Source organism: Caenorhabditis briggsae (genome assembly GCF_000004555.2).
Source record: "Caenorhabditis briggsae complete genome, chrX, whole genome shotgun sequence".
In the NCBI taxonomy this organism is placed as follows: Eukaryota; Metazoa; Nematoda; class Chromadorea; order Rhabditida; family Rhabditidae; genus Caenorhabditis; species Caenorhabditis briggsae.
In genome coordinates, this window is record NC_013491.2 from 6,784,699 (window position 1) to 6,810,634 (window position 25,936).

The following is a 25,936-nucleotide window of genomic DNA, read 5'->3' on the forward strand; positions in this document are numbered from 1 at the left end:
TGATATCTCTTTCGCTTCTCATAACTATCACTGTCATATGATCTCCAAATCCCCCGCATTCTTTCAATATTGCCATTTCCCCTGAATCAGTTGCTCAAAAGTCATTTGTGTATACAATCGCTCCGCCCCTATCGGTACCATATAGGCCCCCAACGTGCCACCCCATGCCTTTTAAATGTGATAAAACGCAAACTCTCCGTTTTTCCAACTCTCATATCCCCCAAATCCAGTTTCATGTAATGTAAATGTTTTATCGACCCCCATAAATCAAGATCAAAACTGTTTTAATTGAGTTCAAAATATTCAAAATGAAAGACGAAATGTGTTCACTGATAGAGAATCGGACACAGCTCGCTGTCACTCAATTCCGCGGTGCTGTTCTGAATTGTGCGCGCCCACCAGGCGATTTGTGTGAAGTTCTCGTTGATAAAGTGTTCGAAAGTGTCGCCGGATAACGGACGAGCCACGGAATTCTAGAATACATTTAAGAATTGAGAAAAAGAGAACGAAAGAAAAACTTACAATTGCGAGTGGTGTCCGATTATCGAACATGGCTGGAGAGTTGATCAGAATTACCCATGTGCCCACAACATTCATAATGGAAAAAATAATGAGGAAAATGCGATCGATAACATTTGCTACGTACGACCAGTCTTCTGAGATCTGCAAAACTCACATCATTATTACTTTTTTTTAGAATGATCCGTTCTAGAAGTGATATATAGTTCCGGTTGATATGATGTTGAAAAACGTATTTTCAGTTGATTTTCGGCCATTTTGATTATTTTCAAGAGTCTGGAGTTTGGCTGTCAAGTTTCCAGCCATTTTAAAAATTTCGGAGAGAGTAAAACATGCATAGTTTGAAAACTTGGGATTTTAAAATTTTTTCGAGAATTTATAGTTTTTCAGCTATTGACCGATTTCTGAAAACGACCGGTTTTCTCGTCTTTTCAGTACAAAAACAGACCGAAAAGGAGTGTTTTTTCGGAAATAGCTGAAAAACTAAATATTTTACAAAAATGCTGTAAATGCAAAGTTCAAAATCTAAGTTTATTTGACACCCTCCAATATTTTCGAAGTGATCGAAAACTTGACAAGCGAGCTCCAGACTCCTGGAAGTGGTCAAAATGATCTGTACCGGTACTGCACATGAATCTGTTTTCTAAAGTCCTTACCTTGTCTTCTTTTTTCAAAGAATTAAAGTATTCCGCAATAAACTCTACATTTTGAATCATATTTCTGATGAGATCCGGATGCATCCCTTTCTTCTTTAACTCTGACAGCCTTCCATTCAGCTGCCGCTCATTAACAGTAATGAAAAATGGAGATGGCCTCCTCGAGTCCATAAACGGACCAATATCTGAAACTAAAATTTCTTCGGCTCCTAAAAATTTTGCACGCATTACCAGATATGCTAGACCCTCGATCACTTCCATCGTCTTCATCAGCGGTTTTAATGCAAATGTACTTTGGAAGTGTATGAATAAAAACCACTTTCATCCAGTGTGGCATTGGGAATGAAGAACCATCCCTTCGATAAAAGTTCAAAGAGATGACAGAGAGCATAATTGAAATTGAAACTAAGAACATGGTGAATAACAAATATTTTCCTGAAAATCCAAATAAAGATTTCTTTTAGAGACTCCGAGTTACCAATAAGTGGAATAACCAGTGACGTAGGTGGGACGAGATCAATTAAAATAAGGTAGAATACAGTAAGTGTGACGAGAATCGAAATGGAGAATGTCATTTTGTGCTCGATGGGCGGAACGTAGAATACGATTGATGTTAGAATAGCGAACATCATACACGGAATCATCAGATTGACAGTGTAGAATAGCGTTTTCCGTCGAATTTCAATTTTAAACGTGATATCGATATAGAAATCTTGACCACAACATCCGGCGTAAATCTTTTCGTGTCGTGCTGAATTCAACTCCATCAGATCCCATTCCAAACTTCTGCAAATTAAAAACAAAAGTTGTTGTTACAAAACGAGACACTCACGGATAGTAACCACTCAAATCCATTCCTCGGCCTAGAAATTGAAATTCTCCTTCATCATCCGCTTTGTTCACTACTTCGCATCCAGTTGTCTATAAATATAGGGGTTTATGATGAGATGAACAAATTTTTGGAATAAGAATATGGAGATTTCAAAAACAAATTTCGTTATTTTTTTCACTGGGAGACACTGTGAAACCGGTGAGACAAAAACAACTTTGAGCCAATTTATCCGGGTACCTGTCAAAGCTTTGAAAAAGTTGTTAACTGATAAATTGTTTATCATAACATCACAAAAGTTTTATCAATTCACAAAATTTTGATATCTTGCAAAGGAATCGAGATAAATTGGTTCTAAATTGAAATTCAGGCGGTCCCTTCTGTCACAGATTTCACAGTGATCAATTTTGAAGTCATGAAAAAGAACTCCAGAGTTTTCCAATTCGTCTGAAAGTTTTAGAGTATTCTAAACAAAACTATAGCTTCCATTTTCTAACTATGAACATATTTTGCGAAATGCACGAATGGAGATATGCGGTCAAATAGTTTTTCAATGCTCATTTCAGCATTTCTGGCATTTTTGGCATCTCTATTGAGTACAACCAGCATGTATCCTTACTTAGAATGAAACTTGGCGAAAAGTTGTCAATCGCCAAAATAAAGCTGTACTTGTATTCAGTATGTTCTAATCTTATCAGAGCAATGGAGATATTCTGTAACACGTTTTCAGGTCTTTGAACTTGAATACTGTATTTTCCCTAAAACAAGCCAACTACACCGTCCACTCTATGCTTTATTATCTCAATTCCTATAAAAGATAGCAAAAAATTGCCAACTAACACATTTTTGTTCGTAATATCGCAAACATTCCATCAGTTGACAAGTCTTTGAAATCTTTACAGAAATCGAGATATTTGAGCTCAAAGCTGACAATCAGGAGGTTCATTCGAGGTTTTCCAGTGGCTCAGTTCTTATATCAGTATTAATTTAGGCATTTTCAGCATTTTTTGATCAAAAATCCATATCTTATCAGAAATACTCTTGACAATAAAGTTGTCGGTTACCAAAACAAAGCTCTACTTTAGTTTAATAAATTCTGAATGGAACCCCATTCTAGACTTGCATTTCGAGATCAAACAGCTTAATTTCTTCAAGAGATATCAAATATTTTCCGATTGACAAATTATCGTTTGTGATGTCACCAATATTTTAACGGTTGACAAGTTTTTGATGTCTTTTACAAGAATCAAAATAATGAAACTCACGCATAGGGTGAGTTTCTATAATGGCATTCATTGCACTTTTCTCAGGTACTTTGAATTTTTTGGTCTTCTCCTCTTTTTATTTTCAAACCCTCATATCTTACAGGAAGCTGTCTGACGTCCAACAAGAATCCGTTGTAAGTCCAACCACCAAACTTCATCCGACATGTCTGTGTATCATAGGGAAAGTACTCAATGTCGATCGAGCAAAAACTTTTATAAATCGACGGCGGCTTCCATACCTGTTGCAAAAAATGGCGGTTTTATCAAGAGAATTTTGTATCACAATTTATCATCATCATCCTCAGCAATTGCAACATAAATTTTCGAGCGCGACATTTGTTCAATCGAAAAAGAAGCGGAAGTGGGGCAGCAGCAGCAAGTGAATTTGAAAGCAATAAGAGAAGGAAAAAAGTGATGATGATGGTGACATCGAATTACAAACGTTTTGATGATGGGGGATAAGGGAGGGAAAACACGAGTAAAACATACCACTAATCCGTTGTAATAAACTATCGCATCGCTCATGATTGTGATGTGGGGCTCTCCGTCGGCGCTGGAATTTTCAGATTAGTTTTTAATTTGAAAACGATGAGAAGTCAAGAAAAAAACGTGTTTGAAAAGAAGCTTTTACCGGAACTTCAAAAAACGAAAAAATAATAGAAGCTCGCCACATGCGAGAACTTTGAGAATAATTATCTCGGTTCCTTTGAAAGGTATGAAAAAGTTGTCCACTTTTCTCGACAATTTTTTTGATATCTCCTATGAGAACCGAGATAATTGAGATCAAAGTGTGCGTACAGGGTGGGTTTCTATTAGAGCATTTACAGTTTTCTGCAGCTACCGTGAAGAATATCTTACTTATTGTATAACAGAATATCAGGAATCCAAATCTGATCCACTGGAACATGCAACTTTCGAATCTTTCCCCATCGTCCTGGATCCCACATCAATCGATAATCAAACCATTGCATCTCCAACCAAAGGTTCGTCGTCAGAACCTGATTCACCTCGTCCTGAAAACCTTTATAGTTGCTCTTAAAATCCTCCTCGTAGTTTTCATCCATAAACTTGAACGAGCTCATTAGTGTTGTGTTTGGCTGGCACTGCCAACTCGTAAGATGAGCTCTTTTTTATTTTAAAGTGTGAGAAAACCGAACGTGTTTGGTTGTACGTAACGGAGAAGGTGATAAAAATATTAGGGAATAGTTTTTTTTTTGAGAGTGGAAATACTATTTTATTTTTTTAAAGACTCACCACATCAATAATTCTGATCAGCGAGGAACCAAATTTGACTTTCACGCTTTCACTCGCATTCTTAACAGGTCTCACGTTTTTGTTGTAATAGTACAAGAGATCTTCATACATTTGGTCCGCATATCGATTTGGATTTACATAGAAAAACAGTCCGGCTAAAATGCATGATAGAAATCTCAATTATAGATTGTTCACCTACCGTATACCAAAATCCTGAGCAAAAACCGGAAGTTCATGGTATTGTCGGTTTCATCGCGTGCCGAGTTGAGTTGGATGGCGTTTCAGGCGTTTCAACTCTTTGATTTTCCCTATATCAGATATTGTTTTTAGACGAAAGGAAAATTGGATAACGATTGGCCGGAGAAAAGAGTGGAAAAGATTGATAGTGTTAATCACTCTTAAGATAACATTGCCACTTTTCTTGCTAACAAATGTCAACGAGAGGAAAAAGAGACAAAGTTTTGGAGAAGGTAGAAGCACTCGGTACACGGTGTAACCAGAAAAAAATTTTTTTTTTCGAAATTTGAGAGAACGGAGGAGAGAACAAAAATTGTGAAAAGAGAGAATCCAATTGGATGTCCAGGAACAAGACAATTCTTTTCGAATCTTTCCCCATCTAAAATGAAATTTGGGTTTTCAATAAGAAATTATTTTATAATAATTTACCAAATTACTGTGAACGCTCACTATTCTGATGACAAGGTAGTCTCTATTTACCTTATATGATTTTTTCCGTACTTCGAGCTCAATTATCACAACACCTAGGATTGAAATAAAATTTATCAACTGATAAATTTTTTTAAATCATAATAATACAAATATTTCATCAAATACTTGATATCTTTCATCGAAATGGAGATAATTGAGCTCAAAGTGCAAGTATAAAGTGCCATTTTATCATTTTGGTATGGGAAAATCGGAGCTGTAGAAGAGAAATGCTCGTCGCCGTGGCCGAAGGTCCCACATCGACTACCGTAAGATGAAAATATGTCAATTTTCAGTACTCATTTTTCCGTTTCTCACAGTTTTTCGTTGAGTTTCTTTTCTTTATTCTCCAAACAAATCGGTAAAATTTTTTGATAGTGAAAAATTGACCAAGAACGCACGAAAGTCGAGATAATAAATTCGGTAAATTTTTAGATTACAGTAGTACGGCCACAGACATTTCTCTTTCGCACCTCCTATTTTTCAATATCAGAATAATAAAATATCATTTCATATTTGCACTGTGAGCTCAATTATCTCGATTACGGTGAAATATATTGAATATTTGTCCACTGATAAAACATTGAGGATATTATGATAAATAATTCATTAGTTGATATGTTTTTAATTTCATTTCTTGGAAACGAGATAATTGAGTTTCAAGTACAGAAAGAGCGTAGTTTAAAGCCAATGTCGTTCTTGAAATTTGACTTTTTTATTACCGTTCAAACGCTTCAATCATTTTCTAAACGTTGAACGCAAAACAATTGAAAAAAAATATTGTAAATTTTTGAGCTTACATGATAATTGAAACAATCGAGCTCAAAGTTGACAGTTTAGGGGTCAAGCTCTACGGCTTCTCAAAGGTGTAATTGAGAATTTGATTAAAGTTAAATTTCCAAACATCACAGACTATAATAATTGAATTGAAGACCGGTAACTCTGATTAAAATAAAATAGCTTTGAGATACATAAAAAAGTTTGTCGGGATTAAGTTGGAACAGTTATAAAAGTTAGTTGGAAAAATTAGTTGGATTACTTTAAAAAATGACTTTTTCACTTTTAGAATTCTTCCCTACATATGATTTTGTGACGCCAAGAATGGAAAGCATAGATTAAATTTCTCTAGATTACTGAAAACATTAAATTTAATTAAAGTTCAAAAAATTTTAATAGGTCTCCGGGAAAAAAACTAAAATTGTTTAGATGAGCAATGTGTGAAATGAGTGCCACAGAAAGAGATAGAGCACAAGCATAATGACAAGAGAAGGGGCACCACGGTGGGAGTAGAAGGAAGAGGGATGATTGTAATGTGTGGAGTCTCGGCGCCCCTCAATCTGCCCAACGCCGATCATAGTCGTCGATCGCGCTGGTGTTGGTGGCGGCGGTGGCTCCTGGAGAAGAGATGGAGAACCCAGGGATTCCTTCGATTGAGTGCTGATGCTGGTGGCTGCCAGTGGCACCTATTGTTCATTGTGGACTCGTACTCTCCCCACCTTTTTGTCTGTGTCGTCGTCTCACAACAAAAACATACACACACTCTATGGAATCTCTCAATATCACCAGTTGCGTTGAGCATGTGTCTGTGTATCTTTAATTCGACGTGTGATAGAGGATTTGATAAGAAGATATACCGGAGAAAGAAAGAGGACACAAAAGTGATGGATCAGTTGGATGGATCTATCGATTTTATGTGGACTTTTGAGAGAAGAGCTGTCAAATGTTTTTGTGGAGTTTCATGTGTGAAAAAAAGTTGGGGTGGCAGGGGTGCCAAACTGCAACGTGTGTCTGGTTTCTGATCTTGTCAATTAGAGATAGTAAGTCATCAATCATCATTTTGTGGTTGGAAGATTTATGAAAAAAGAAAGTAAAAAACAATTGACACAAAAAATCGGAAAAGGATAAAAAACTGATTCAAAACACCCGAGTTGAGATTTTGTAAATTTTCTAATAGAACGCCTTCAAGCTTTGTTATCAGGTATTCTAGAAGAGATATCAAAAATCTGTCGACTGATAAAATTTTCACAATAATATCACCAATTATTTATGAGTTGACAAAAACTTGATGTCTCTCACCGAAACTCAAATACCGTGTGCACTCTAATAGAATGATCCACTTAACTTTTATCTTTTCGCACATTTATCTCGATTGCTGTGAAATATATTGAAAAGTTGTCAATGGAGAAAATATTTCAAATATTATGATAAACATTTTGCTAGTTGATCACTTCTTGATAACTTTCACAGAAAATGAGAAATATGATTTCAAAGTTTACGTTTCCGGGGCATTCTATTAGAGTTTTCAAGGTAATCGTAAGATGACGTTTAATTAAAGTATTTACGTTAGGTTACTCCACAAAAATGGAAAATCAAATTAGTTAAAAATTCTTCCCCATTTAGAGATCACAAAGAGAAATATAATAAGAAACATTTCAAATAAATAAGCAAGCTTTGAAAAAGGGTACACACAAGAGATGAGCTAATCCTCTTTTCTTTCCTCTCCAACAAGTCACTAAAAGATTTTCGAGCAACTCTGTGAATCAGTGAACTGGAATAGAAAAGGAGAGTAGATGGAGTAACCGCTTTTCTGTTGTGAGTAAAATTAATTAGTACAGAGAGCAGCAGGAAAATGAGGAAGTTTCGAAGAGGTATTGACAAAAATATCCCATTGGGCATGTTGAGGCAGATGGGCGGCATTGTAAGTGGCGAATTGCATAGGGACAGAAGCTATCTGCAAATTGTGAAAGTTGGATTTTTTAGCAATGTGAGAACTTTGAATTTCAAACTTGTTTACACAAAAATTTCGCGCATTAATATTGAAAATGGTGTGTGTTCTGAGATTTAATCAATAAGTATAATAGTTTTAGAAAAATTTGAATCTAGCAATTCTTAAACCAAACTCTAATATTTACTCAGACGTGTTCGGAAAGGTTTTTTCGGAATGTCGAAAGTTTCGGCTTCAAACATCTCAAAATTTCAGAATCCCGGAATATTCCGATTTTTGAAATTTCGAGATTCCGCAGGCTCAGTGTTCCACTTTCCCAGCACAGAAGCCAAAAAAATTGCAAACGGATTTTGAAAACGCAAAAAATACTAAACGCTCGAGGCCAGCAAGTAAATCCTCCGCGTGCGCCTTTGTCATACCGTAGTTCAAAAAGCTCTAGATCCAAAAAAAAAAGCTTCGGAAATATTGCGTTTCACATTCCGAATTTTTTCTCGGAATTGTTACGAAAATACTTGGGGTTTTGAAACTCCGAGTTCCGTTTTGAACATCCCTGAACCCTTACCTGCTGTTTTGTACCTAAGCATTCTAGGCGTTGAAGTCACAAAATACACAAAAGAAGGTGTCGGCGTAGTTTTTGGCATTTGACAGCAAACTTGTCTTCCCGCCAAATCCATATAGGCATCAACGCACGTTGAATTATCTGTAAGGAAACTTGAATTTTCTAACCCAGTTCTCAGAAATACCTGGACACTCAAAACTATATCCCTCGGCTGGTGTGCATTCGACATTAATTTGAGTGTTCGCATAGAAAACCGAAGTCGCTCTTGGTGGACACGTCGCCGGTTTGTAATTCGAGACGACGCCATAGGTGGATGTTGATTTTGTTACTTTTTGGTATGGCTTGGCAGGTTTTTGATGGCCTGAACTTTAACTTGGGTCAAAGGTTGAAACGAGTAAAACACAGAACTTGTGACAATTGACGACACGCGAGATGATGGCCCAATGAGTCCCTCATTGTGAATGAGGAAGTGTTGGTCTTCGGATTCTCTGGATGATGAAGAGCGAGGTGGAGTACGGTAGCTGATTTTTGGAACTGTACAACAGAATCCAATCAAGGATCCGGATTGAGAACTTTGGCATGAGTAACCGATACTAAAATCTTGTGTAGTTGTAAACCTCCCCCTTAATCATTTTCTAGCTTACTTGCACTGTGTAACTCCTACCGTACACCTCACGGGAGTTTTACTCATAAAATCTAAATAAGATTCTGTTCCATCTGGACATGCTGCTTCGATATGTACACTACAACAGAATCCCCAATGGGCTCCAGGGACTGCTGGAGAGCAATAGTAGGTTTCTGGACATGATGATGTTTCTAACGGGTTGCACTTCATGCTGTGTTTAGAGACAATGTGGTTGTATGGCTGTTGTCCAGCAGGGCAGATAGCTGAAAGAAGTTTTAAAACATTGTTGATTTCTAGGAGGTCCTCTGAGCTCAACAATTTCTATTTCTGCAAGAGATATCAAAAATACGTAAACTACAAAAATGTTTGTAATATTAATGTTAACATTTTATCAATTGACAGATGTTTGATACCTTTTATAGAAATCAAGATATTTGAGCTAAAAAGGACAAAGTTATGTTAGAGAATGTAAGCATTACCATCATGAGGAGAGCAACAAAAGCTATGTAGTCCTTGTGTAGTACACACATAATCAGTTGGACACGAATCCCGGTATGCTGATGGATTACATCTCATCGGCTGATTGGATTGAACTTGTGCAAACGAGACGGTTCCGATTGGACAAACACCTTGAAAAATGAGGAAATCTTGGTAAAAGCTCAAGAATCCTTACCCGTGGGAGAGTGACCACAGCAGACATGACGATTGAAGAGTTTGTCATAGACACATCGGTATCCGCTGGGACATCCGGACGCGCGACAATTGACTGGGGAACTGTCACGAGCGAGTAACAGAGACTGTCCGGCTAGACATGCGGTCGACTGACAAAAGCGGGTACACAATTCGTAGGTTTCGAATTGATTCTGGTTTTTGGCATTGCAGTTGATGACTTTGAATTTTTTGCATCTATAAAGTGATAGGGGAAATAAAGAAGGAATCTCAAAAACAAATTAGAAATAATATTTCGAGAAACAGCGAATATGCTCTGTTTTTTTCGTTTTTTTTAACTCCGGAGAGGTACAGTACCGGATAAATACAATACAAAAAAACGAATTTCAGCCATTTTAATAATTTATCGGAGTTTGTAGCTGTCGAGCTTCCGATCACTTTGAAAATCTTGGAGTGTGTCAAACAGGCCTAGACTAGAAATATTGAATTCTCTTTTTTTTAATTTCTAGTTTTGCAGCTATTTTTTTTTATTTTTTAAAACACCTGGTTTTTTGAAACATTTCCAATAAAATACTGGCCGAAGGGGAGGGGGTGTTTCTCAAAAATTAGCAAAGCAGAAAAACTAGGAGTTTTCAAAAAATTCTGTGAATGAAAAGGTTTTGATCTAGGTCCGTCTTACACCCTCCGAAATTTTCAAGGTGATCGAAAACCTGGCATCTGAACTTCAGACTACTAAAAATGGTAAAAATGACTGAAAATCAACTTTTAAAAAAGTTTTAGTATATTTTCTTGACCCGGTACTATATAAAAATGGTCAAAGAATATTTAGACATGATTCACTCACTTCAAGTCCATGGGATCAAAATAAAACATGGTTCGGGGCTCCTCAAAACAATCACCGTACCCTGGATTTGGTGGCATTGAACATATTGACTCTGTCAATATTTATTGATTTAAAATTAATAACTTCCTGAAAATACCCCTTATTTGGCAGCAATAGTTGACTTGTTTCGAAAAATGATGATGTCCAGATGGGACACATTTCCAACCGGCACTACAGTCGTCCGTGTTCTCGCACCATTTGGTGACTCCAGTTTTGGACTTTTCAGCTACAGTGCCATCAATACAAAATTCTGAAAAAAACACCGGTCAGATTTAAAATAGTCAAAACTTAGTGATACCTGACGATCCACCATATCTCTCACACTGGCAAAAGTTCCAAAAGATAGAAAACCACAAAAATAACCTCATGGAGAACAAAAATACAATGAATAGCTTGATATGATGAGGATTATGGTAGAAGTAGGCAATGAGTAAAAATCTGGGAGGGTGGCGAGATTTGAAGAACTAAAATACACAAACAAGCGGCACAGGAGCACTTAAGGCAAAAACAGAGGGTCTGTGTGTGAGAATACCTTTTCTTATTTATAATAGCACACCGATTTTACATTATCGAAAACGCACGGTGTACAAATAACCGCCTAAGCTCCTGCATGAAACCCTCCCGTGAAGATATATTGGTCAGAGAGTTCATGCGGGGCATGTGAATAAAAATTTGGTATTAAAGTATATAAAGTTTTTGGAGCATCGCATAGAGTAGAAGTTGTTTTTTATTTTAATTTAAAAAAACCAAAATTTTTTAAAGAAAAAACATAATGTAGTACAGTAAACTGATATGAATCATCTGGCTCTAGTATGAAATTCCGGTTTTTAAATTACTTCTGGTCTTCTAAAAAATTGTAATCCTTGAGAAAATTCTAGCATCTAAACTTTGATTTATTAAACATTTAAAAGTCATGAACACTTTTAAAAACATAAATGTTTTTAAGAACCAGAATTTTTGAAGGTCATCGATTTTTCAAATGACCGGTATTTCAAGCTACAACCAATCAATTTTACTAACATGGAATGACTCCCAAGTGTTACCCTCGAATAAAATCGAGACCTATATGGTTGGATAGAGCGTAAAAAGTTAGTTTAGATTCCAAACGGAATAGTTAATAAAAATTTTTTTTTGGGAGTTATGGTCCAAAAAGTACCAAAAAATGCCTAAATTTTCAAAACAATCATAACTTTGTCAGTTTATGTCCGTTTTTTGAAATTAAAAAAACAGTAGATAGACAATTATTTGAACATTTGAGAATAAAATTTTTTAGTTTTTTTCCTATTGATTGGATTATTGATTTTTTTAAAAAATCAAAAAATTTTTCAATATCTCAAAAATCCTAGGTCAACTTTTTTTTCATTATGACCATTGAATTCAGCACATTTGATTTACTATAGATACATATCAATACCCCGGGGGAAATCATGCTCACACAAGTTATGGCGAAAAATATCGATTTTTGGCACTTGGCTTCTTTGAATTCGTTGTCCTCGGCGGCCGGTATGGTGAGGGGCATACTTGTTTTTGTGATTTTTACTTGCGTATGGTTTGCCTAAAATGTTTGAAATAGAATCCTGCGACATACACAGGATTTAAAAATTAGTCCCTAAAAATGAAAATATTCACTGATGATGGGACACCTTTTGTTTTTGATCATAACTCGAGAACGATAAGATTTTGTCATTTTAATCATGTTTAAACAAAAGTTTGACTGTTTCCATCATGATTAACTATAGATGTGCCCTGTCACATGTCACACTTCACCAAAAATAGGGGTCAGGCTCGGAAAACCGTAAATATTTTTGATTCTAGGGCCTAAATCGAAATTCTGTTCAAGCCGTTGATAAGATTTCATTCTTTTGATTATGTTAAAACATTGGCAGTTTCTATCAAGTTTAACTATAGATGTGTCCTGTCACATGTCAAAATTTTGATTTTTTCAAGATGATGATTTTAAGAAATGGTACGGCATTTGAGAAATTGACTTTGTATGTCGCAGGATTCTATTTCAAACACTCTAAGCAAACGATATGCAAGTAAAAATCACGAAAACAAGTATGCCCCTCACCATACCGGCCGCCGAGGACAACGAATTCAAAGAAGCCAAGTGCCAAAAATCGATATTTTTCGCCATAACTTGTGTGAGCATGAATTCCCCCGCGGTATTGATATGTATCTATAGTAAATCAAATGTGCTGAATTCAATGGTCATAACGAAAAAAAAAGTTAACCTAGGATTTTTGAGATATTGAAAATTTTTTTGATTAAAAAAAAATCAATATTCCAATCAATAGGAGAAAAATTAAAAAATATATTCTCAAATGTTCAATTAATTGTCTATCTACTGTTTTTTAAATTTCAAAAAACGGACAAAAACTGACAAAGTTATGATTTTTTGAAAATTTAGGCATTTTTTGGAACTTTTTGGACCATAACTCCCAAAAAAAATTTTTACCAACTATTCCGTTTGGAATCAAAAATAACTTTTTACGCTCTATCCAACCATATAGGTCTCGATTTTTTTCGAGGGTAACACTTGGGAGTCATTCCATGTAAGTGCTCCTTTGAAACCTAATTCAATTACTCTGACCCCCAAAATCCTCTATTCCTCCGGTTTCGCTATTTTGAACTATGAGTGTTTTTACATCTCGACAAAATTCCTATGATAACTCTCATAGTCTCAGAAGAACAAAAGGATTCAGAAGACGTCAAGATGGTCCCTACCGGAACGAAGAACTTTATAACTTTGGTAAGAGCATTTTCCCCTACCTCTTTTCAAAAAGTTTAAACAAGTCTTCCCATCAAAAATTACTTTGCGTAATTACATGAGTCATGAAATACTTTACTGAAGCTCGCCTATTTTGCCCCAAAAGTCAGCGCATAATGTAACAAAATACTTTTTGGTCCCCCCCCCCCCAGTCCCCTTTTTCCCCCTACTAAAAACTTTCTGTCAGTGTCAGTCAGCCGCTTAGTAGCTTCCATCCCCACTCTTCAACTTCCAAAATAGATTCGCTAAAACCATCGCTGAAATTTCTATTCAAAATGACTATAACAGCATCGAACACGCTGGAGTTCAAATGGACGTCTCCAAGAAGTTCACGCTCCAGTTTTCGTAAGTTGAAGGAGAGGAGAAATTGACGGATTTGTGAGGAATTTCAGGAACAACAACCGATGCAGACCAGAAAATTTCCATAGACATGAGCAACACATATTGTGATCAGGTCAGTTTCAGATCACATGGCATCACTTAAAGAAAATGTGAAGAAACTTTACTTAGATACGATTTATCTCGGTTACTGCAAAAGATAGCCAAAACTTGTCAACTGAAAAAATTGGTCCCATTATTATAAAAAAAATTTCTGTGAACAAACTTTTGATATCTTTAACAGAAGTCGAGATATCTCAAAGTTGACGGTTCGGTAGGCATTCCATTTGAGTGCTCACGGTAGAGACATCCGAAAATTTTTCGGCTGATCATTTTTTGATGTCAATCTCAAACTTCAAGGTGTATATTTATCCAGGTACTCGGACCATTGTACTCTTACATGATGGTCCTCGGATTAAACCATACGCACAGTAGCGCTCGAAACACAATGTTCAAATGGCCGCTCACGATTTATAATTATGCAACATTGGCAGTATTGGTGAGTTATTCTCGCTACCTTTGATCTCCTATAATTGTCTAATTCTTTTGAATCACGTGTTCCTGTAATCCAAACCTCTTTGTAACAAACGTCCTCCTAAAATGGAGAACATTATTCCTTTTCTTCTTCTTCCAGACAGCCGCCACCATCCGACGCATTTCGCAAATCAAACAAAAGTCGTCAGCGACGAGCGAGGAAAAAGACGCTGCGTTCCATGTTCTCAATCCGACGTTTGTGCTCACACTGTGTCATGCGTTGCTCATGTTCAGGTTTGCCGAACAGTAGGGGATTCAAAACACAATACCAAATAAAGCGCGCGCGTGAAATGTAACCGAGTGGTTTAAAGGTGTTTAGGGTTTCGTGTGCTTAAGTAACATCACAAAGACCAAACATTACTGTAGTTGAGGAAATGTAGATTGGTTTCAGAAGATCTGATTGCATTTAAAAAGTCCAGTGATAGAAAATAAGGGGTTGGTTATTTGAACTTTAACTATTAGGTTGGGCGGAAAGCAACTGTCCATTTTTTGATTCGTGAATAACACAAAAGCAAGAGTTATCCAAGATTGACAGTATGCACCGTCGCGGTCCACGACATGTTGACAACATTCAGGCAACTTGTGGATACCATACCTTCAAAAGCCAGCTGGCTGCGACACAAAGTATTTTTTGATTCCAGATTTTATCTCAACTTCAGTGTTAAATTATTTTCCTCCAGATGACGTTGCATATCTCCTAATAATCAATAATAAAAGGGCCGAATCAGGAGTTAGAAGTGCGTAAAGGAGGAACGTCCAGCTAAAGAGACCCAGGTCTTACTTGACTTACCGTGGAACATAGATTCTCGAGTTATTTAATGAAACTCAATTCAGTCCTAAGACGCTTTCGATGGACGGCTCTTCACTTTCCTTAAACTCCAGACTTGACCCATTTATTATTGGCTATTCGGAGATATTCAACGTCATCTGGGGGAAAATAATTTTACACTGTCGATGAGAAAAAAACGTCCGGGAAGGTATACTTTGATACACGGCCAGCTGGCTTTTGGAGGTATGGTATCCACAAGTTGCCTGAATGTTGTCAACATGTCGTGGACCACGACGGTGCATCCTGTCAATCTTGGATCGTTCTTGTTTTTGTGTTAATCACGAATAAAAAAAATGGATAGTTACTTTCCGGCCAACCTAATACGTTAGCTAACGTATTTGCTCCAGTAGAAGCCCACACTATACGTAAATTTCGGGCTCATAAATATCGGTTTCTGCGATAGATATCGAAAAACACATTCTCGCCGGTACGGCGTAGGGTATTTGCAACTTTGCGGCACCTCCTCGCGATTATTGTATTTAATGAGTTTTCATCGTTGAAACGTTACAATTTATCTCACAGTTTTACAATTTTGGGTCATAGTCACGTTTTTTAAAACGATTTCTCTATAAATCGTGACATAAGTTTCAACGTTTCAACGATGAAAGTTCATTAAATACAATAATCGCGAAGGGGTACCGCAAAGTTGTAAATACCTCACGCCGCACCTGCGAAAATGTGAGAGGAGCTCCACGTGAAAAGAAAATTTTGAAATACGCAATCAGCGAGTGTCAGTTTTTTAAATCCGACAATATTCTCAAACTTCAAGCTGTTAAAAATGTTTATCACAATTAACCGAAATTTTTTGATTTTCCAGTTTAGCTGAAACCCAGAACATTGAATAAAGATTACTGTTTTTCTGTCAATGAATATAACAAATGCATATCAATAAATGTAAAAAATGCATAATGCATATCGTGAATGCTCTAAGAAAAGACCCCTGCACTTTGAGCTCCATTATCTCTATTTTTTCAAAGAGATGACAAAAATGTGTCAACTAATAAAATGTTTTCCATAATACCATCAACACTTTTTTGATTCACACAGTTTTTAAATCTCTCACAGAAATTGAAATCCATGAACTCAAAGTTTGAGTATATTGTGGCCTTCATTGTGTTTACGTTATATTGTTAGGTATATTTGAAAAAAAAACTATTAAATCTTTTAGAGTGTTACAAATAGTCTGAAAAATGGCTGGCCAAGGATTTTATTCGACAGTGCTTTTCAGAACCATATAGTTTTTTTCCCAAAAACAGAGTCATATGCACTAACTTACACATATTAATGATCATTGGCATTTAGCCTGCACTTCTGATCAAATAGAGTCATCCCCCTCCCCTTCCTTTTTCACGTGTTTGAATTTCAGTGGACTCGCCGCCGCGTTTCTGCTGCTCAAGCTGCAAAAGCAACGAGAGAAAATGTATCACGTGAGTGAAACAAAAGAGCAACTAGGAGCACGTGACTGTTTAAGGTACTGGATCAAGGATTGGGAAGGAATCGAAGCGAGGAACATGATAGCCACCATTTCAAACTGAACAAGTTGTTCATTGGCATAAGTTTCTCATTTGCAGCGGCTCTCAGTTTTGTGCAAATCGGTACTGCCGTAACCCTGGATAACCCTATTATCTCAGAATTTTGATTTTTCAGCTACCAAACTGAAATATCTCGACCTTCCAGACACACCAGATCTCATTAATCGGAAATTATATTTTGTAATATTGGAAGGATATGTGGTATGCGTGTATTTAAAATTACTTTTATCTGAAAAAATGTTCTAGCTTAATTTTCCTTCAGATTTTCATCGCATCTAGCTGCATTTCACTGGTGGCTATCCTCTTCTTTCAACTTTGCCGTATTCTACAGTTTTCCATTGGTCAGCTCATTGAGGAAATGGTCCCAAAAGAAAAAGAAGAGTGTCCCCTACCCGAGCAATCACTTCAACAAATCCACGACGTTCAAATTCATTACCAAGAAATCTCAAACGCCAAACTTTACATAGAACAGAATTTTTCATTCTCTTTATTCTACACATATGGCTGTTGTATTCCATTAACATGTCTTCTGGGTTACATAGCCTTTAGGAATGGAATACAGGTAGCGGATAATCTGAAATTTGGATTTGAAATTTGTGTTTAAAATTTAGGCTGACATGGCAGAAACCTTCTCGGTTGTGATTTGGCTCACCAATACTATGCTCGCGTTGATGTTATTTTCCATTCCAGCTTTTATGATTGCCGAAGAGGTAAAACGTTTTTGACAGGGGAATCTTGACATCTTGTAAATCCAGATTTTCATAAAAAATTTTGTCAAAATCCGCTCGTCATTTTCAGCCAAGTTATATCAGTTTCGGTATCTAACATTGCGTTTTCAAGACGATTTTCTTTTTTCTAGGACATTTCAAGACTTTTGATGTGTTATGCCACACTTAGAATTGTTTGAATTTCCATATTTTTGAGGTTTTATCAACAGAAAAATTTCAATTTTTTATAAAGATGATTTTTTAAGACGATATCATTTGAAAATCTTAACAACTTTCTTTTGAGATAATGCCTGAAATATAAGATTTTATTGAATTCCGTGCATGACACAGCATATTTTCTTTTCTAAAAAAGCTCTAGAAGTTGAGAAAATCGATTTTGCGAATCAATATTTTGGGCTTACGGCGCGATTTTCTGTACTGAAACTGATATAACTGCTGAAACTGGCAAACAGATTCTAAAATTTTTAGAAATGTCTAGAAGGGATATCTTTGACCTATTCTATAATTTACCTCCAAACCTGGGGTAACAAAGTGTTGATCATACTTGCAAAATCAGGGCCCGGCCAGGCCCGGGTTTCCCAAATTTGAAAATTTTCTGAAATTTCAGACATTTTTTCAAATTTTTTTGTGAAAAAAACTATTTTTTTATGGACACTTTTATCTTGAAAAGTTTTTTACTTGACAGCAAAATCGTCCATTTTTTTCGTTGACCCCGAAAATTTTTTTTGAAAAGACAGGATAAATTTTTCCCTGGCCCTGAAAATCCGGGCCCTGAAAATTCTGAAAAAAGCCCGGCCCAGCCCGTTGCAAATATGGTGTTGAGGATCCTTTTTAAATTTAACTCAAACTGTTATGTTTCTATTTCAGGGAGACAAACTGCTCACTGCTTCTTTCAAAATGTATCATGAGACACTTTGCGAGGAACGCGATCTGTTGGTTTTGGTTTGTTCTATTTTCAAAGTAATTCGTTTGAAAATAGTATGTTACAGTCTCAAATGAGTTTCCTCTCCTTCCAAATGCACGCCACCAAACTAACACTAACCGCTGGCAATTTCTTCATGATGAACCGAAAGATTATGATCAGTGTAAGTCTAAACTCCTTGTTTTCTATTCCTTGAATTTCTTTTTTAGCTCTTCTCCGCAATTTTCACCTACTTCCTCATTTTGGTTCAATTCGACGCGGAAAAGGAGCGAGCCGGAGAGTGCAACAATCAGTCGCGAGTTCTGATTGTTCAACCACCAATGTAAATTTTGTGTTGATAATTCTATCTTCCGATTTTTCGTTTCATCTGTAATTTTTTTTGAATAACCTGAAACCCAATTATTTGAAAAATCTTCACTCTTGAATTTTGTGCACATAAAATAAAGTCATGATTGTTTGGTTTTGTTGGGGACGACATATAAAAGAACACAAGAGTAAAGAGTGGGGCAAAAAGAATAAACGATATAGCCATTACCTAATGTAGGGCAAAAAAGGATGAAGTGGGGGTTAGTAAAAGACTGAATGAGATGACAATTTGGATCAGGGGGTCAAATAAGAAGAAAAGACAAAGATTCAAGGTAATTAAAGCAAAGAAAACAAAGAGATGAGTTAATCACAGCAGGATTCACAAGAAAGTAGACGTTATAGGATACAAAGTGGGTTTTTGGATTTTTTGGTTTTCGTTAAACGATCAAAATGAAGTAAAGAATATTCAACAGGGAATTCGGCAATTCACAGGGGAAGGGAATCTCATGTAACAAGTAAGTATGTTTTGAGGGGACGATACCAGTAATTTAATAGGATGGTATTTTGGTGTTGAGATGAATTATGGGACAATAGAGAAGTCGAAGTTATTGAAAAGCCGTTGATCGGCTTCGGTGATTGGGCGAGTGCTAGTGGCTGATGAGAAGCGGGCACGTTCTGAGGTGAATTCCAGGTCAAAGTTGGACACGTCTTCTGGGTTGCGCTGAAAAATCGATATTTATTCCCAAGATTCGAAGGTTTCTTCAAACTCACAATTTGTGGCTGGAATGGTGGACGAATTTCGCGGGCGAGAAGGTTGTCCCACTCCCATGAGATGTGACGGAAGAAGCGCTGGATTTTGATGTCCTCAGCATCACGTTCTCCATAGCCGAGACGCTTTTCGGGAACCTTGCGGAGCAGCTGGAAAATTTTTTTGTAAGGATATCACATCATAAAGCAGCTGAAACTCACTCTTCTCATGATGGCAATCGACTCAACGGAGAGGTATCTGGGGTAGCGGACGTCTTCAGAGATGATGGAATCGAAGATCTCCTCCTCATCGTCACCGGAGAATGGTGGCTCACCAACGAGCATCTCAAAGATGAGGACACCAAGTCCCCACCAGTCAATGGCCCGAGTGAGGCAGAGTCGGAGAGGACTTCAGCTGAAAATTTTGGGAATTGTGGAACTGCGACAAAACACTGATTTTGAAACTTACGAGCTAAGAATTCCGGAGTTCCACAGAAAGTGCTCGTCTTGTCGAATGGTCCCATATTTTCCTTGCACAGACCAAAGTCAGCAATCTTGACGTATCCATCACGATCCAGCAGCAAATTGTCCAGCTTGATATCACGATAGATGATGTTGTGCTTGTGAAGGAAATCCAATCCGAGCACAACACAGGCGGCGTAGAAGCATCCACGAACCTCATCGAAAACGTCGTCATGGATATGACGCATCAAGTCACCTCCCATGCTGTACTCCATGCAGAAGAAGACGTGCTCAACGGTTTGGAAGCATCCATGAAGGTTGACAAGGAACGGGTGACGAGCGCGAGAGGACACTTCGAAGATGCGCTTTTCGACCATCAATGACTCAACCTCATCTCTTCCAAGAATGTCTCCCTTCTTCAGAACCTTCAGAGCGTAGTAGTTGCTTGTTGGGTTGTGCTGCGACAAGATGACCTTTCCAAAGTGGCCACGTCCAAGAACACTGATCAGTCGGAATTGATCGACAGTGAGTGGTGCGCCAGCACTGGTGGCGAAGAAGTCAATAGTACGAGCCGCTGGAATTGGTGCACTTGTGCTTGGGCCTGATCGATCCGCTGGGATTTCGTCGACGACCAACGCGCGTTCACGAGTCATCGGAGGCATTGGGTATGTTGGGGTAGAAGTGACTCCATGGCTCGATGATGTGACAGAAGAGGCGGCGGCAGAGGCAGCAGCTGCTTCTCGCGCCTCTCGTTGTTTTTTAGCCGACTTGCGTGGATTGAAACCCTGAAAATTTTCAATTAAAAACTATTAGTCACAAGTATTGCATGCTAGCTCCAAACACACTCCAAAAACAACTCATACTTTTTAAAATCAAATCAAATCAAAACAAGCCGCAGAAAAATCAGTAAAGCTTTTTTAGCGAAAAAAAGAGCTCGTTATCTTTTTTTGGAACATGTTGGACAGACACATGATTAGCAGCAGAAAAACCAAAAATTACTCACAGGCAAATGATTACTGACCTTGTCGAATAGCGAATTCGACGTTGCTGGAGGAGCGGAAGCTGACGAAGCTGATGCTCCTGGAGTGGTGGATCCAGACTGCTGATGCTGCGAAGACGTGGAGGCCATTGGAGTGAATCCTGAACAGGGAAAATGAAATCAGTTGGATTTAACAAGAAAAAAAGAGCTGAAGGGATGATCCGTAAATCGAGTGGGGATACACACAAACGATAAATAACAACCACACAAGGAAAAACAACACATCGTGTTTGCCAGGCCGGTTTTGTCCAGAAAAAAAGGCACACAGGTTAAAGTGTGTATAATAATAATTATTATTATTTTTAGTATTATACGTCTGCTTATCCTATTTATATCGAAAATTCTAACTAAACAATTTTTGTGTTGGTATGTTGTATCTGCATGACTGAATTCCCAATCAGAAACTTGAACTTTTGAATGAGAAGAGGGAACAAACAGGAAAATGACGTACCAGTGAATGCGGCGAACTTTTCGCTTGGCTCATTTCCTCTACTCTTGATGAGACGCGAAAATGCAAAGACGCCAAGTTTCTGACGAGCACCGTCATTGGATTCTGAAAAACAATAGCGGAAATTAATGAAAATCTCGTGTTTTTTCCTATACCTTTCACGCGGAACAAACGTCTCTGACGCTCCAACTTAGGCTTACGGCTAACAACGGGATTCATGTACTTGAACTGGACAAAGATATTGCCCTGTGGCTCGACGGGAACAATGATGCCAACTTTGGTAGACGTCTCGATGAGGTTGGAGAGCTTGACAGCGGCGAATCCACACATTGAGCGGTCATCATGGTAGAAGAGCTCGATTTGAAGCTCACGAGAGCGATCCAAGTCCACATCAAACTTCTGATCCCAATTACGGTCCACAATCTTTTTGAGATCCGTCGATCCGATGTAGCGATTGTCAATGCGAAGAACGCAAAAGACCTCCTCTGGTGTCAATGGTCCCTTGAACGATTTCTTCTTCTTGCCAGATGAATCCAAACCGTAGACTGAAATATACCCAGGGATGTTTGGAATATCCTGACGAATTCTCCGATCATAGGTGTCTGCGAGAATTCCAGAGCATCCGTTGATAGTGACCTCCAAGCATCCACTGATTTGAAGCGAGTGAGGCATGAAACTGGAACGACGTGTCGCCACGGTGGAAGACGTTGTGCTTCCTTCCTCGCTCGATGGAGAATTGCGATCCTGGCTGACTGCTTGTGGAGTTGGCACGTTTCCTCCATTGATCTCGCTGATCAGGAATTTTCTCTCCTTGTTGTCCACTGGCAAGCTAGATGCGTACTTCAGAAGAGCCAACTTGATGAGATCTGACTTTTCAGAAGAGATGATCAAACTGTTGAGAGCGTCCTCAATGGCCTTGTTGTCCAGTTTCTTCTGGCAACGCAATGTGCGAATCATGTTGCGAGATCCGTCCATAATAAGCTTCTCCTTGTGATAACGAATGATGAGATCCTGGATGGCAAGCTCCACCTTTGATTTTGGCTCTCCTTCAGCTGCTGGAATATCCTGTGAGAGACGATCGATTTGCATTCGGAGCATTGCAATCTTTGCGCGGCTGTCGTCCAGAAGACTTTGTGAGTCACCATGCACCTTTGACTTGTCAGGAGCACCACGCAGAAACTGCTCGAGTCCTCGCTTCACTTTGAGTTCTTTCTCGAGCTCCAACTGCAGAACGAGTAGTTTGCTGGGTGGTCCATTCTCCACGTCACAGTCTTCCAGATTGTCCAGATACATCACGTCCTCATCTGTAGTTACGAATTTGTATACTGAAAGAATCACACGTATCCTTACCAAATGCACCACTGTTATACATTTCTAACGCTTGAAGATCCTCTTGAAGATCAGCAATCTGTTCGTTGAGATCACACAACTCGTAGCGCAAGAATTCGCTTTGACGACGATCTGAAGTGATGAGCTTAATCCGACTGTATCCACTCTTGATTTTCAGTTTCTTCTTAAGATCCTTGCGAATCACAGAACGAAGTTCGAGCGCCTCCTGTTGAATGCTGCTATTCTCGTCAATTTGGAAGTTGTATTTGTTGGCCAATTCGACCATCTCAGCCGGAGCCGTACCCCAATAAGTGCTGAAAAGAGAGAAGTTAGGGGAGCAGGCAAAATATGAGCTAGCTAGGTATATTGCTTTTTGTTCCTAAACCTGCTGTGCAATTTTCTCAATTCTCGCGTGCACGTGAAGCGTGAAAAGCGGGGTAAAAAATTAGTAATTGTGAACTCTGAAAAAGCGAGAAACAAGCGGTTTTCATCTATTCTTGATTAGAATAGAAAATTGGTCAGACTAGTGGGTGAGTGAGTGAGAAGTGGGCGTGACTGGTTACCAGGAAGTCTCGTGTGAACACAATTCTCTCAATATTCTTGTGTAAGAATATTTCTTGTGATTGTGAGCTATAAAAAACAGCACAGAAAAAAAACACAGAGGTGTGGGAAGCAAAAAGCGGTAGAAGGGAACCTCAACACCTTGGAAACTCAGATTTCGACGAAATTTTCAGAATAGGTTAATGGTAGCCAATCTAGACACTTCTCGAAATTTTAGAATCAGCCCAACAGTTTCAGTACCAAAAATCGCCTAATTACTGCAAAATAGCAAGTTTCAAAGACGATGGTCTCGATTTCCAGAACGTTTCAAAACATGAAATTTGTTGCATCAAACTGAGAATTTGATATTTCAGATATTTTCTTAATTTTTTTTTTCAATTTTTGAATTGTGAAAGAATTCAAAAATATAATTTTTTGAGAAAATGCTTGGATTATAAAAGTTCATTAATTTCTCAGTATCCTACAACAGATTTGACGTTTTGAAACGTGCTAGAAGTTGAAAAATCGCTAAAGATCGGATTTTCAGAACTGAAACTGATATAACTCGGCTGAAACTGGCGAGGGAACACTGAAATGTCTACATAGACTATTCTCAACTTTTCTTGCCAATTTCATAAAAATCGAGGGTTCACAAGGTGCAGAGGTGCCCTTGTTAGTGATTAGAAGCGCCACTGCAAAACCCAAAAAACCTTTGCGAGCGATCCAAAATGTCCAGTGTCCGCGATTTCGGCGATTCTTGCATCTTGAGAATTGGACCCATAAATGGTGGTCCGTCCATTCCGTAGTGCTTCCAGATGTTGGTTGGGCTCGCCACACGATAATATTCGCTCATCTGAGCCGACGCCGACTTTGCGAGAAGTGGACAAATCTTCTTGCGCGATGCACGAAGCACACCACGGGTGAACGATACAACAGGTGAGTTGGTACATGCAGTGATAAGGGTAGAAGCGACAGATGCTCTAGGGGTGCGCGGCGTAGCGCCACTATCACGGAATTTCTCCGCCATTGATTCATACCTGGATCCTCCTTCGCCGTTTCCAAACCCATTGCCAGTCGGGGTCGATGGCAAGTCCGCCGAATGGTGGCGACCTGATCCATTGGTCCCACTCACACCGTTTCCATTCGAGTGATACTCCATGATTTTCTCAGCGTCTAGAATCCGTTAGAACACGCTAATTGGCAGTGATTGTAGTAGTAGTGGTGGCAGTTGACTGTGTGTAGACTGTGTAGAAGGCAAGTGTACACCAAAAATCCAAGCTGATGGCAAACGAGTACCCTGCAAGAAAAAAATTGAACATATGTTTAGAGTTGATGATTTGAGAAAAGAAAAGAAAGAGAGATCGAGAAAAAAACATACGGTGACGAAGGGGTTCAAACTACAAAAGTCCCAAGACTCAAAAATAAAATATAATTCTTTTTGGGTCGGCGGCAAAGATTCCCCACATTTTCAAATGATTGGTGAGGCGCGTCTTTGGAATACCCATGGGGGATCAAATGCGGGGTGAAGAAGACGCCACCAACCAACACCAAATGGGCCTTGTGTATGGTGTGTCAATGTTTGTGTCTTCTTCCGAGGAGAGAGGGGAAGATTTTGGCGCCAAAAAGGACCACTACAAAATGAATAGCGGGGGGAGAAAATAAATGTATAATACAAAACGAAAATTCTGTCTGTGTGTGTATGTGTGTGTGTGATACTTGGTGGGGAGACAGAGAGAAGAGCAAATGAGTGTGCTCTCACTAAACACAAATACAGTTCGAAAAGAAGGGGGAGAGCGTTTTCGATCGATGCAGAGAGGCGAGGAGAGGAACACTTCATGACCCTGGCACCAGAAACAGGTGATGAGAAAAAGGGAAACGTACCAAGGAGGCCGAAAAAAAAACCACGCCAGCTTGACATCAGCTGGTGGCACTGGTTTCGATTTCAAATTTCTATATCGAAACCACATGGTGCTTAAAATAGACGAATGGATGCCATGTGATGTGCTGCTTGCCACAAGACATTAGAACAAGATGAGCAACAAAAATCGGGACCCAACTGGGAAAGAGAAAACGGGGAAAAGGTGACCTAGGCAACAGACAGTGACGTTTTCTTTTCTTTGCCTGTCTACCTCCACCTTTTTTCCCAATACAACATACACGTAAACGCACCGGAGGGGTAGAGACAGTGCATGCACAAGAGATCCGTCCTCTTTTCTTCTGTACTCTCCCCCTTACCGGCCCTCCTCCCGCTCGTTTCGTCGCCTTTTTGCCTCGTTTGCCTCATTTCGGGCGGGCAATCACTTCAGGAGACACTGTTTGGGTGGTGTGGAAGGAGAGAGAGGGAGAGAGAAACAGAGAAGGATAATCAAAACGACACAGGATCTGTCTCTCCGGAGACGAAAACCGTTTCCTCCGCTCAAAATAAGGGGCGAAGAACTGACAGGGTGGATATGTGTGCGGCGACAGATTGAGGTGAGCGAGCGGGAGAGGAAGGACTCTCTTTTTTCGAGAGTATATCCCGCCGATCTCTCATACCCGTGCAAGAAGGGAAAGAGGGAACGGAACATAGAGGATTGTGATGATGAGAAGTGAGGGCCAACACAGCACACAGGTCGAGAGGGGTTGGTGGTGGTGGTGGGATCAGACTAGTAGTGTTGCGATAACTATTGATTAGTAGAGGTTT

General features: G+C 38.7%; 5 protein-coding genes across 5 annotated transcripts; 2 read left to right on the top strand and 3 right to left on the bottom strand.

Moving 5' to 3' along the window:
- Positions 1-326: 326 nt before the first annotated feature.
- Cbr-acr-8 lies at positions 327-4,351 on the bottom strand (the record flags this gene model as incomplete). Its single annotated transcript, XM_002644184.2, has 8 exons — positions 327-473; positions 523-663; positions 1,176-1,360; positions 1,407-1,610; positions 1,654-1,961; positions 2,008-2,096; positions 3,759-3,822; positions 4,128-4,351. The coding sequence occupies 8 exons, from the start codon at positions 4,349-4,351 to the stop codon at positions 327-329; spliced, it is 1,362 nt and encodes a 453-aa protein (XP_002644230.2).
- A 2,282-nt stretch (positions 4,352-6,633) lies between these two features.
- Positions 6,634-6,669, top strand: CBG27591 (the record flags this gene model as incomplete). Its single annotated transcript, XM_045239313.1, has 1 exon — positions 6,634-6,669. The coding sequence occupies one exon, from the start codon at positions 6,634-6,636 to the stop codon at positions 6,667-6,669; it is 36 nt and encodes an 11-aa protein (XP_045099950.1).
- Positions 6,670-7,834: 1,165 nt separating this feature from the next.
- Positions 7,835-10,727, bottom strand: CBG17232 (the record flags this gene model as incomplete). The annotated part of the gene is made up of 8 exons (XM_045239314.1): positions 7,835-7,959; positions 8,516-8,653; positions 8,697-8,873; positions 8,921-9,105; positions 9,157-9,400; positions 9,617-9,766; positions 9,811-10,043; positions 10,651-10,727. The coding sequence occupies 8 exons, from the start codon at positions 10,725-10,727 to the stop codon at positions 7,835-7,837; spliced, it is 1,329 nt and encodes a 442-aa protein (XP_045096123.1).
- A 3,007-nt stretch (positions 10,728-13,734) lies between these two features.
- On the top strand, positions 13,735-18,708 carry Cbr-gur-3 (the record flags this gene model as incomplete). The annotated part of the gene is made up of 13 exons (XM_045239315.1): positions 13,735-13,804; positions 13,852-13,913; positions 14,214-14,336; positions 14,472-14,605; positions 16,567-16,627; positions 16,672-16,795; positions 16,848-16,933; positions 16,995-17,294; positions 17,344-17,442; positions 18,261-18,263; positions 18,328-18,402; positions 18,450-18,545; positions 18,592-18,708. The coding sequence occupies 13 exons, from the start codon at positions 13,735-13,737 to the stop codon at positions 18,706-18,708; spliced, it is 1,350 nt and encodes a 449-aa protein (XP_045096124.1).
- A 560-nt stretch (positions 18,709-19,268) lies between these two features.
- Cbr-pkn-1 lies at positions 19,269-24,412 on the bottom strand (the record flags this gene model as incomplete). Its single annotated transcript, XM_045239316.1, has 8 exons — positions 19,269-19,409; positions 19,460-19,606; positions 19,658-19,741; positions 19,771-20,682; positions 20,919-21,037; positions 21,384-22,688; positions 22,735-23,027; positions 23,964-24,412. The coding sequence occupies 8 exons, from the start codon at positions 24,410-24,412 to the stop codon at positions 19,269-19,271; spliced, it is 3,450 nt and encodes a 1,149-aa protein (XP_045096125.1).
- Between the last annotated feature and the right edge of the window lie 1,524 nt (positions 24,413-25,936).